The following is a 13516-nucleotide window of genomic DNA, read 5'->3' on the forward strand; positions in this document are numbered from 1 at the left end:
TGGCTCAGTGACCCTGCTTTCTGTGGAATCCCTAACCAAGAGAACCTTTTGCATAAGTTTCTGTTCTGCACATGTACCTCTAACTACCAGAAACAATTTAAGGGTAATTTTTTTCTATTTTCTGCTCTCAGAACACTACTCCAAATGATCAGTTAACACATGTAATTATTAGAAGCACTACTTTAAAGCATTATAACATTCTAATCTGAAGATTCTTTTATTTAATTTTATAAATGTTATTCTTTGTTCTTTTTAATCTTTAGAAATTGGAGATCACAGTATATTCAGTGCTGTTAGGGCTTGCTTTCCAATTCTAATCCAGGATGCTAATGGCCTGCATTCTATCTGATCCAGTCTGTATATGATGTTACTAATGATTGAGGTCTCTTCACTTTTCCTCTTTTTTTAATAGTGTTAAATATTTATGGTGCAAAAGTTAGAAAATACACTTAAGAAAAAATTAAATAAATAAAATTACTCTTTATCACACTACTGAGAGATACTGTCAGTTGATTTTGGTTTACAGTTGTATATGTATATATTTCTGTGAATATATATTAATATATATGTGTTCTTATAAAAACAGTATTATAGCATTACTACTGTTTGGTAGTATTTTTCATTTAGTACATTATAACATCTTTCAATGTTAATGGATAGTTATCTCTTTAATCATTTTCAATGATTTCTGTAGTGTTTCAATAACTGTTTCTCCATAAAATTTGAACATAGTGTTTTGGACATAATAGATGGCCAACAAATGTTTGGTAAATTTGAATCTTATAAATATGTAATGTTTGAACATTAAGACCATTTAAAATAAAAATTTGTCAGCTTCTACACAGAAATAATAATTATAGTGAATATTTATTGTATGATTACTATGAATTAAGCAATATTCAAAACAGTGTTTTGAGATAAAATATTTTCTGTTGTATAAAAATGGAGACTGAAGCACTGATGAATTAAATAATAAAATCAAAGTCACAATTGTGAGCAAGTAATTGTTGGAGCCAGGATTTGAATCCGAGCTAATACCCAAACGTGTGCTCTTTTAATCATTATATTATTGTCCTCCAGAGGTTAAAGAATCAAGTTACATCTTTAATTTACATTTTATTTATGTAGCATGAACTTGTAACGATGAGCTTTCCATTTATGTTTTTTCTGTGAACGTGCTTTTTGTTTCCTGGATTGACTAGGGGATGTTAGTCAGTTAAATGAGTAATTTTTTTGAAAAGTATTTTTATAAGGTTTATTTTATAGCAGCAGTTTAGATTGGGAGTGAGTTTGCTTCTACTTATGTCCTTTCGTTCTTACTTCATCTGCTTTCTTTCAAATGGACATAATGTAGACCTTATAATCCTAAGCATTCTCTTTAAGAAATCATAGCCATTTCTATGACCTAATTTACATAGGGGATACATTTTAAATATAAAAACTTAAAGCAACTAGCGATCAACCTATCAAAATCTCCTTTTCACCAGTAGAGGCCTCTGTATGGTAAAGCATTATGGTAGAAAATAAATTGTACACAATTATCCGATTAATATATTGGAAGGAGGGGTTATATGTAGGATATTGTGCTTACTAGCTGTTTTTTAAAGTTATCTTTTAAACAGTATTATTGAGGTATAGTTTACATACCATGAAATCCCTCCACTGTAAGTGTACATGGTTTTTATAGTAAATTTGTGGAGTTTACAACCATCACTTGCAATTCAGTTTGAGAACATTTCCATCACCCCCAAAATTCTCTCATGTCTCTTTGCAGTCATCCCCCATTTTTATCTTCCTGCCAGCCAAACACTAATTTGCTTTCTTATCTCTACAGATTTGCTGTTTCTAGACATTTCATATAAAAGAAATCAAACAGTATACAGTCTTTGGTATCTGGCTTCTTTCACCTAGCATAAGACTTTTGAGATTCTAGCATGTGTTAATAGTTCAGTTCCTTTTTATTGCCAAATAGTATTCCATTATATGGTTATACCACATATTTATCTGCTCACCAGCTGGTGGACATTTGGATTGTTTCAAATATTTGGCTAATATGAATAATGCTGCTATGAATATTCTCATACATGCATTTGTGTATATTTTCATTTCTCTTGGGTAGATTCCTAAGAGTGGAATTTTGGGGTCATATGGAAAGCATATGGAAAGCATACATACATATATATGTATGTATGTATGTACATATGTGTATATATATATATATATAATACAATTGGACATTTTTTTTTGGTCAATGTTGCTCAATCATAATCAGAAGTGTCTGGATGCTGATGGCAACCACTTTGAGCACCTCTTGTAATTGCAGGAGTCAAACGTGACTTGTATTCATCTTTTGTTACCAGTATATATTGAGTATTACAATTTTAATACAGTTTTCCTTTCTTAAAACGTATATACATTTTTTGGGCACCCTGTGTGTGTGTGTGTGTGTGTGCATGTATTTAAGAAATTAGCAAACTGTTTGCTAAAGTGGTTGCAGCAATTTTACATTCTCATCAGCAATGTATGAAAGTTCTAGTTTCTCCAAATCCTCACCCATACTTATTAGTGTCATTTTTTCAGAACTTTATTGAGATACAATTGACAAATAAAAACTGTGTATTTAAGGTGTAAAACATGATGAATTTCATACACGTATACATTGTGAAATTACTACCATCAAGCTAATTAACATATTCATCACCTTACAGTTATCTTTCATGTATTTGGTGAGAACATGTAAGATCTACTCTCAGCAAATATCAAATACACAGTACAGTATTATTACCTAAAGTCACCATTCCATACATTAGATCCCCAGAACTTACTTGTCTTATAACTGAAAGTTTATACCCTTTGACCAATATCTCCCCATCTCTTCCATCCCCCAACCCCTGGCAACAACCATTCTACTCCCTGCTTCTGTGAGTTCAGCTTTATTCCAAATATTAGAGGTCATACAGTATTTGTCGTTGTGTGTCTGGCTTATTCCATGTAGCATAAGGTCCTCCAAGTTCATCCATGTTGTTAGAAATGGCAATATCTTTGTTATTATGGCCATTCTAATGGGTGGGTGGTGGTATCTCATGGTCTTAATTTATTTCCTTAATGATTAATGATGTGGAGCATCTTTCCATGTCCTTAATAGCTTAACATTTGATGAACTGTCTATTTAAATCTTGTGCTCACCTTTAAATTGACTTGCATTTTATTATTAAGTTGTCAGTTCTTTATAAATTCTAGATGCATGTGATTTGCAAATATTTTCTCTTAGTCTGTGGCTTATCTTTTCATTTTCTTAATGGTGTCCTTTGAATTACAAGTTTTTAGTTTTGATAAAGTCTAATCTATGAATTCTTTTATGGATCATGCTTTTCCCCTAAGTATTTCATTCTTCTTTATGCTATTAAAAGAAATTATTGTCTTAATTTTATTTTTGAATTGTTTTGTGGCTAGTATACATATATACAATTAATTTTTTGTATTGATTTTATATCCTGTGAATTAACCAGTGAAGCCATTTTGATCTGGGATTTTTGTGGTAAAATTTTCAATTACTAATTCAATTTATTGTATATAATAGTAGCTTTCATTTTTTAAACAGCTTTTTTAAATGATCTTAAAACATGCTTTTTATTTTTAATTTTAAATTAAAGTTTATTCAGGTGACAATTGTTAGTAAAGTTACATAGATTTCAGGTGTATAATTCTGTAATACATTATCTATGTATCACGCGTTTTCACCACCCAGAATCAGTTCTCTTTCCATCACCATATATTTGATCCCCTTTACCCTCATCTACCACCATCCTCCCCCCTTATCCTCTGGTAACCACTAAAATATTGTCTGTCTATGAGTTTTTGTTTCTTCATTTGTTTGTCTTGTTCTTTTGTTTTCAGTTTTATATACCACTATCAGTGAAATCATATGATTCTTGACTTTTTCTGACTTATTTCGCTTAGCATAATAATCTCAAGATCCATCCATGTTATTGCAAATGGCACTATTTCATCTTATGGCAGAGTAGCATTCCATTGTGTATATATACCACATCTTCTTTATCTAATCATCTGTTGATGGACACTTTGGTTGTTTCCATGTCTTGGCCACTGTAAATAAAACAACGATGAACATCAGAGCACATATATCTTTACGGATAAATGTTTTCAGATTTTTTTGGTAGATACCCAGGAGAGGGATTGCTGGGTCATATGGTAATTCTATCCATAATTTTTTGAGGAACCTTCACACTGCCTTCCATAGCAGCTGCACCAGTCTGCATTCCGACCAACAGTGTATGAGGTAAACAGCTTTATTGAGATATAATTCACATACCATATAATTTACCCATTTAAAGTGTATAATTCAATAGTTTTTATCATATTCACAGATATTTGCAACCATCACCACAGTTGCTTTTAGAACATTTTCATCACCTCAAAAAGAAACACCATACACATTAGCTATTAATCCCATATCCTTCATCTACCCACCTCCAGCCCTACGCAACTATTATTCTACTTTCTGTCTCTATAGATTTCCCTATTCTGGACTTTCATACGAACACAATCATACAACATATGATATTAATATTTTGTCACTGGCATCTTCTAGAAATGCTTTCAAGTTTCATTCTTAATATAGCATGTGTCAGTCAGTACTTCATTCTCTTTTTTTAAAAAGGAGATGAAATTCACATAACATACAATTAATTATATTAAAGTGTACAGTTCCATGGCATAATTTAGTGCATTCACAATGCTATCAACCACCACTAATCTTTAGTTTCAAAACTCTTTCATTACTCCAGAACAAACACCCCATACCATTTAAGTAACACTCTCCATTCCAGCTTCCTGGCAACCACTGATATGCTTTCTTCTCTCTCCATGTATTTGCCAATTCTCGATAGTTCATACACATGGAATCACAATGTGTGACTTTTTGTGTACAGCTCCTTTCTCTTAGCATAATATTTTCAAGGTTAATCCAGGTTGTAGCATGTGTCAGTACTACATTTCTTTTTATAACTTAATATTTCATCATAGTGATATACCATAGTTTATTTGTTCACCTGTTGACAGACATTTGGGTTGTTTCCACTGTTTGATTGTTATGAATAATGCTGCTATAAATATTTGTGTCCAAGTTTCTGTGTGGACGTATGTTTTCATTTTTCTTATATTGCTGGGTCATATGGTAATTCTGTATTTAACTCTTTGAAGAACTGTTAAACTGTTTTCTACAGCCGTTGGCACCATTTACATTCCTACTAGCAATGTCTGAGGGTTTCTCTGCATTCTTATCTTCACCAGCACTTTTTTTTTTATAGCAAATTTTTTTTATAGCACTTTTTTTTTTATAGGTGTGAAGTGACATCTTATTGTGGTTGTTTCTTTTTTAATTAAAGTTTATTGGGGTGACAATTGTTAGTAAAGTTACACAGATTTCAGGTGTATAATTCTGTAATACATCATCTATCTAGATATCACATTGTGTGTTCACCACCCAGAGTCAGTTCTCCTTCCATCACTATATTGTGGTTTTGATTTGCATTTCCCTAATGCCCAATGATGTTCAGCCAATTTTCATGTGTTTATTGGTAATATATATATCTTCCTTACTGAACGCCTACTCAGGTTCTTTGCCCATTTTAATTGAGAACTTTCGTGTTTTGCTTTTGTTTTTTTTAGTTTTAAGAATTCTTTGTATATTGAAGATATAAAGATGATATCCCTTATTGGGTATATAATTTGCAAATATGGTCTCCTATTTATTGTGAATTGTCTTTTCACTTTTTTGATGATATATTCTGAAACACAAAAGTGTTTAATTTTGATGAAGTCCAATTTATGTTTTTTGTTGCTTGTGCTTTTGCTATCATATCTAAGAATCATTGTCAAACCCAAGTTTTCATGATTTACCCTTATGTGTTCTAAGAGTGTTTAGCTTTAGCTCCTACAGTTAGGCCTTTGTCCCATTTTGAGTTAATATTGTATATGGTATTAAGGTAGGGGTCCACTTTCATTTGTTTGCACATGGACATCCAGTCGTCCCAGTACCATTTGTTGAATAGGTTATTCTTTCCCCATTGAATGGTCTTGGCAACCTTGTTAAAGAGCAGTTGACCCTAGATGTATATATAGGTTTAGTTAAACCCATGAATATAGGGGTAAACTTAAACATAGAATTACCATAGGACCCAGCATTTCTACTCCTAGATATATATTCAATGTAATTGAAAACAGGTACTCAAACAAATACATGTATTCGCATGTTCATAGCAACACTATGCACAATAGCCAAAAGGTGGAAATGTCCACCAACAGACGAATGAATAAACAAATTATTATTTATATATACGAAATTTTATTCAGCCATAAAAATAAATGAAGTAAAAAAAAAATAGTAAAAATAAATAAATAAATGAAGTCCTGTTTCATGATGGTACAACATGGATTAACCTTAAAAATATGCTAAGTAAAAGAAGCCAGACACAAAAAACCACATATTGTATGAATCCAAGTATATGAAAAACTAGAATATGTAAATCCATAGAGTTAGAAAGCTGATTGGTGGGTGCCATGGCCTAGAGGGAGAAGGAACTGCTAATCCATAGCAAGTACAGGGTTTCCTTTTGGGGGTAATGAAATGCATTGGGACTAGAAAGACAGTGTGGTTACACAACATTGTGACTGTACTTAAATGCTACTGAATTGTTCACTTTAAAATTTTATGTCATGTGTACTTCACCTGTATTTTTAAAAGCATATACTCATATATTTAAAAACTGTTATTTGGCCTTGCCCCCTTCTGCTCCCCAGAGGTAATCTCTTTCAGGTCTTTTTGGTGTTTCTTTCAATATTTAACTCCACAGTTTTCAATGTTATTACATTTCTCCATGTTATATTTATAGTACTTATACTGTTTTCTTTGGATTCACTAATTTAAAGACTGATAGATGAGATTTAAGTTCTCTTATAGCACCTTCATTCTGCTTCTACCCCCCCCCCCACCTCTTCCCCTCCTCCCAATATAGTTATTTCACCATTTTGCTTAAATCAAGACTCTATGTTCAAATAATTACAATTCTGGCATTGTTTGCTGTTGAATCAAACAGCATACTATTATTATGTTTCTTGTCAGATAACTTTTATTTTTCCTGGACATAAATAATTGCCCTGTTCCCCCCATTGAATAGGTTTAAAGAAACCAAGTAAAATCTTCCTATATTCTACTCAGAACCTCTTAATGCAATTTTTTACTCTGCCAAATGTGTCGGATTACCTGTCAGTCTACTTTTTTCTTGGAGCCCTTTGTCTTCATGTTACAATCTGAATTACAATCTGAATAGGTAGCTCATTATAATAGCCTGCTACACAGCTGTGATCCTGGAAATGTCTTTAACTCTGTCCGGCATTGAATCTCCTATTTCCTGTATCCCATGTCTTCTCTCTTGGTTTATATCCTCAATTTGGTAGCACACATTCTCCAGTAGTTTCATGAGAAAGGATACAGAGCGGTACTTTTAGTGAGTTCTAAAAACTACTTGTATTCTACCAACACATTGATTTTTTTGGCTGAGTAGAGATTTCTGGGTTGAAATTCATTTTTTCAGAATTTTGAAGGCATTCCTCTATCTTCTAAGATTACCATTGAGAATTTGATACTATTCTTCTTAATCTTTTATATCTACCCCTCCCCTTTCTGAAAGTTCCAGAATCAAAATGATCTCTTTCTCTGTAGTATTCTGAAATTTCACAATGATAAAAGGTGCTGTGGTCTTTTTTTTTCTTTCATTTTCCTTAATGGGTTCCTTGGGAATGTATCTTATATTATTTCTTTGATATTTGTTTTTTTAAGTTCTCACTTTCTGGAGAAAGCATTAGACCTCTGATTTAATCATCTTGCTTTTTAGGAGTTTGATTCATCTTTTTTTATACAAATAAGATTCATTTTCTTATTCTTTTTTTTTTATGGTAAGGAGCAACTTTATTTGAAAAGATTCAAAATGATGATAATCAGGGTGGGTAGATTATTGAGGTGGGGAGTGGAGAGAGGCTTTTGCAATAGTGGGAGGGAAACTGTTGTGAGAGATTGACTGTTGTGACCAGAAGATCTGCAAGTGTCTCCTTTCTATTGTATTTTAATATTTTCTATCAAATTTTTAATTTCCAAGAGCTGACTCTAATTTTATCAGTTTCTTTCTTCTTCTCTTACTGCCCCGCTTCTTCCTCCTTACTCTCCCCAGTTCCATTCCCTTTCTGCTGCTTCTCCCCCTTCCTCTCAATCTTCTCTTCTACCCATTTTGCCCCTTCCTTTTTCACCCTCTTTGCTGTGCTTCTCTTCTCCTTTCTCCTTCAGAATCCTGTTCTTCATACATTAGTGTTATATCTTATCGATGAGAATTTTATATCTTATCGATGAGAATTTCATAATTCATGAAATTATGAAATTTTGAATTATGAAATTTTTTGTTATTCATTTACTTTGTTTTCTTCTGTGCCTACATTCTCTGTTTCCTTCCAATTGCTCTTACCTGTTTTTGTTTTGGGAGTGGTTTTTTTTGTTTGGTTTTGTTTTTCTGTTTCCATTTGATGTCCATTCATCCTTATAGGCAGGGCTCTGTAGTGCTGATTGGAAGCTGTGTATGCATGAGTGGACTGGTGGGTTGTGGACTAGTGGGTATCACTGTAGAATGACAGCAGGAAGCCAGTGTTTTGGCTGCAGGGCATCCAGATATCAGTGTTTATAAGTTTTTGGAGGGGCTGTTCTGTTCCTTTAAAGAATAAAGATCTTCCAGTATCTACCATGTAAATAAAAATTATCTCTTAATCTGTTATTTCTGAATTTAGGTATTTTAACATTACATTTCCTTTGAATAGTGACCAGCTCAATTTGTTCATTGAAATACAAGAATTGGGCTTGATCCTTTCTATCCGTAACCAATACTTTAATGTTTTGCTTTAATGTTTTGCTATAACTCCTATACAGAATAATGTTTTGCTATCTCTATATACACAATATACTGACCCCACACATTTTCTTTCTACAAAGAGCCTGTGTGTGGCCCAGTGAAGGTTTACTAATGAACCTGATGCATATTGTGCCTTCTGGAGATATAACCTATATATAAATTGGCATCATATAGCTCAGAAAACTATAAATGAAAATCAGACACACCTGGTTTTGAATTGCAGCACTGTCATATACAAGCTGTGTGACCTTGAGAAAGTCAAAATCCTCTCTGAACCTCAGTTTCCTCATTAATTACACTGTGTGTCAGACCCTATACTAGCAGTGGAATGAAAGTTGCAAATAAAAACAAAGCTTCCTCCTTCCATGGAGCCTCTGTTATATTACTATAATTCTGTCTTTATGTTTACATTTTATATCCTGGCATTTCTGTGGCTATAGTAATGCTAACATACTTTTGTGTCCATACCTACACTTTTATTTTTTTGTAATTTTGTTGGGGAATATTGGGGAATACTGTGTTTCTCCAGGGCCCATCAGCTCCAAGTCGTTGTCCTTCAATCTAGTTGTGGAGGGCGCAGCTCAGCTCCAAGTCCAGTTGCAAATTTCAATGTTTGGTTGCAGGGGGCGCCCCCCCAACCACCCCATAGCAGCAATTGAACCTGCAACTTTGTTGTTGAGAGCTAGCACTCTAACCAACTGAACCATTCAGCCACCCTCCGGAAGTTCAGTGGCAGCTCTTTGTATTCAATCTACTAGCTGTGGAGGGCGCAGCTCACTGGCTCATGTGGGAATCGAACCCGCCACCCCGTTGTTCAGAGCTCACGCTCTAACCACCTGAGCCATCCAGCTGCCCTCATACCAACACTTTTAATGATCATTTCTTAAGCATTTACACCATTTAATTTTTTAAATCTAAACTTAAAATGTTAAAAGTTGAATGAACTATAATAGATTGGAAATTAACTAAAATAGATAGTATTTGTTTACCTCAATTCATTTGAGGCCCATGTATCCTTGAGAGTACTGTAACTAGTATATACATGTTGCATCTTCATCTTTTTGCTATTATCTTTTGCTAATTGTTGTTTTTACATTATCTCTCATATTGTTAACATTTAAGTCTAGGAATTGGAATTCCCAAGATACTGATTTAAAAAAAATGCTGTTATAGGAATTTCTGTGCTTCAGAAGTTTATAGAGCTCAAGGAGATTCTTTTTATAATGCATATTCTTGTAGCAGTATATCTCTAAGGACACTAATGGATGCTTTTCTCCCTCTCATTTTCTCACTTCAGGTAAACTAAAACCAACAATTGCATTCATGTCAGGAAAACTGAAGATTAAAGGAAACATGGCCCTAGCAGTCAAATTGGAGAAGCTAATGAATCAGATGCAAGCAAGGCTGTGAAGAAAAAGAAAAATATGTGGACCTCTAAGTTCAGAAAGTAAAAGGGCTCAACAGTTAAAATCTAATGTTTGTTTTCTTCTCTATTGTATTTTAAGGATATGCAAATTTGTTCTTGAAAAAAAAGAATTTCTGTATCTATAAGACTTGTAATTATCATTAAAACAGCTAGCTAATCAAACATAAGCTTCATTAAGTAGAATTCTAAGACATTTTTTTTTTTTTATGTTTTGTGAGTTTTGCCCTCTGAGCACTATAAACCATTCACGATCTTCTACAACAAGTATCATGAGCAACCAATCAAGGTCAAGCAGTAAAACTAGCTCTTTTCAAAGCTTCTTCCCATTTAAAATGAAGCTGGTCAGTTCTAAAATTTTTAGTTTGAGATTGTATACTAATGAAAATCTTAAGATATTGTAGGTTTTTATATACTACTTGTTTTAAAGATCGTCTACAGTAGTTTCCCAGGAATCACATAATAAACTACTTAATACTATTTTGAAGACTAATGAAACAAGAACAGTTTTTCATTTTGTTAACTAGCTTTCCAGGTTTAAGTTATCTGTAGGAAAAAATTAACTGCAATGTGCATCCTATTTTTAAAATGTCCTAAAATAATTTCTTCCCAGAAGTATGCACTTCATAAGTGTTTTGAAATGAGAATATTAGAACAGATGGTTGTTACAGGTTTAATTGTCTGCCCCACAAATTCATATGTTGAAGTCCTAATTCCCAGTACCTCAGGATGTGACTATATTTGGAGGTAAAGCCTTTAAAAGAGGGGATTAAGTTAAAATGAGGCTTTCAGGATGGGCCCTAACCCAGTCTAACTGGTGTCTCTGTAAGAAGACACAATTTGAGCACAAAAGAGAGACGAGGGATGCACACACAGGAAAGACCACGTGAGGACACAGCGAGAAGGTGGTCGTCTACAAGTCAAGGAGAGGCTTCGGAAGAAACCAGATCTGACCCCTTGAGCTTAGACTTCTCGTCTCCAGAATTGTAAGAAATGTTTGTTGGTTTAGCCACCCAGTCTGTGGTATTTTGTTCTGGGAGCCCTAGCAAACTAATACAACGGTTTGTCTTTTCTTAAAAAGTTAAACTTTAATGTTAGGGGATTTCATGTGTATTTTACAAATGAGGAAACAGAGGATCAGAGATGGGAAGGACTAGCCCAAGGCCAAAATTAACAAGCCCTATCGAACAAAATCTTCCTGGTACCCGGGCCTTAAATACCGGAAATAAGACATAGCCAGACCACCAGCTCTAATGCATCTTTTGGAGCAAAAATTACTATAATACCCGGTATTATATTACATTATATTACATTACGTTATATTACATTACGTTATATTACATTACATTATATTACATTACATTATATTACATTACATTATATTATATTACATTACATTATATTACATTATATTATGCCCAGTCTTATATTAAAATAAGACCTGGTCTTATGTTAATTTTTGCTGCAAATGACGCATTAGAGCTGATGGTCCGGCTAGGTCTTATTTTCAGGGAAACATGGTATTATTTTGGAAATGTTCAGTGCTGTAAGTGGAAAGGAAGCATGGACTCTGCAGCCAGACTACCTGGGATGAATCTGGGTTCCTCCAGCTACAATGTGATCTTGGGCAGATTTCTTAAGTTATCTGTGCCTCAGTTTCCCCATTTATAAAACGGCAATGCTAACACTCACTTCATAGAGTTCTTGGGATTAAATAAATATTTGCTAAGCACTTGGTGTAAACCCAGGCACCCAGTAAGTACTCAGAGGGTTTGCTAAGTAAAATAAGGATGGAAGGCGCCTAGTAGCACATCGAATGTCCAGCTTTACCTCTGTTGGGCCGTGCCGTGTAGGTCTTACTGTATGCTTCCCTGGTCTCAGTGCGTTCTAGGTGTTTTTAAACAGCCCCGCTCTTTCCAAGGGAAGCGTGCTTCCGTTGAGCGGTTAGATTAGGAACTTCCACCATTGCAGCAATGACTGTGGGTTTCACGTCTGTCGGTCAGCGGTGTCCGTGCACATGCCTGGGTATAAAGGTAACTCAGTGCATTAAAACAGGTGCCACACACCTGTCACAGAGCAGAGTCCTGTAAGGAGGTCTGCTCCTAGCGTTTAGGCGGAGCTGTATGAAGCTCCAAGGAGGACAGCGGGCCCTAGGCGTGAGGCAGGAGAGGGTGCTGCCCACCTCAGAACGTACCAGAGATCGTGGGTGCCACACCTGTCGGGGTGTGGAGACGAAGCTCCTGCGCGCGCGTGTGTGTAGTAGGAGGGTAGGTCCACATCTCCCCCGGGCAGCGACGACTGCGAGCTCGGTGCGCGTCGTAGGAGGTGTCGTTACACACTTCCTGTGGGTCTCGCGGACCACGGCGCGTTTCCGGTGCCGGCTGGAGCCCGGGGTCCGAGCCCCGCCCCGCTCTCCGGCCCCGCCCCGCCCGCGCCCCGCCCCCGCCCGCCCCCCGCCCGCCGCGCTGAGAACCGGGCGCGCGGAGCCCGGGGCGCACAGAGCGGCGCGCGCTGGTCGGCGAGCCAGGCTGGCGCCCCCGCCCCCCGCCCCGCGCCTCCGTCCGCCGCCCGCCAGGCGCCGTCCCCGCTTCACTTGCCTTCACTCCCCGGCCCTCTGGCCGCTCGCCCACCCTCCCCTGTGTCCCGCCCCGTCCCGCCCGGGGTGCCCGGCTCCCGCAGGCCCCCCCGCGCCCGCGTTCCTATGGACAGACGCACAGACACCTGCAGGTGGGTGAGAGCTCGCGCGCGGGTCGGGGACGTGCGCGCCGACACGGCGACCCGGCCCGAGGAGTCCCTTTGTGTGGGGGGCGCCTGCGCTGGGGTCCGCTCTGTCTCTCCCTCGGCGGCCGCGCTGTGACCCGGCTGAACCCTCCTTTTGTCTCCTGTGGGGGGAGGGTGGGAAGGCCGGGAGTCGGGGCAGAGCGCCGGGCGGCGGGACTCGCCGGCGACGGGCTTGGGGGCGTGCGGGGCGGGGACCCCAAGCGGCGGAACAGGCTCCGCGAGCGAGCCCCCGTGGCCCCCACTCCGGTCCGCCTGTCCGGGGCCGGCCCGCTGCCCAGCATCTCGGGTCGCCGCGGCGGCCGCGGGCGCGCTGCGTGGGTCTGGCTCGCCTGCTCCT

General features: G+C 37.2%; 2 protein-coding genes across 7 annotated transcripts in view; both read left to right on the forward strand.

Annotated features, from left to right (window-relative positions):
- The window catches only part of HSDL2 (hydroxysteroid dehydrogenase like 2), a 58909-nt gene extending 47437 nt beyond the window's left edge, over positions 1–11472 (forward strand). For all 3 annotated transcript variants that reach the window (XM_081067769.1, XM_081067770.1, XM_081067768.1), the window contains one exon: positions 10273–11472. In XM_081067769.1, the coding sequence (XP_080923895.1) occupies positions 10273–10385 (113 nt within the window). In that variant the 3' untranslated portion in view covers positions 10386–11472. The remainder of the gene's footprint in view (positions 1–10272) is intronic.
- A 1393-nt stretch (positions 11473–12865) lies between these two features.
- Positions 12866–13516, forward strand: part of KIAA1958 — a 129397-nt gene continuing 128746 nt past the window's right edge. For 3 of the 4 annotated variants that reach the window (XM_081065401.1, XM_081065402.1, XM_081065399.1), the window contains exon 1: positions 12866–13125. The gene's annotated coding sequence lies outside the window, so the exon portion shown is untranslated. The remainder of the gene's footprint in view (positions 13126–13516) is intronic. The other variant, XM_081065400.1, reaches the window with a different exon arrangement.

The sequence above is a fragment of the Rhinolophus hipposideros genome, assembly GCF_964194185.1.
Source record: "Rhinolophus hipposideros genome assembly, chromosome: 11".
NCBI classification, from domain to species: domain Eukaryota; kingdom Metazoa; phylum Chordata; class Mammalia; order Chiroptera; family Rhinolophidae; genus Rhinolophus; species Rhinolophus hipposideros.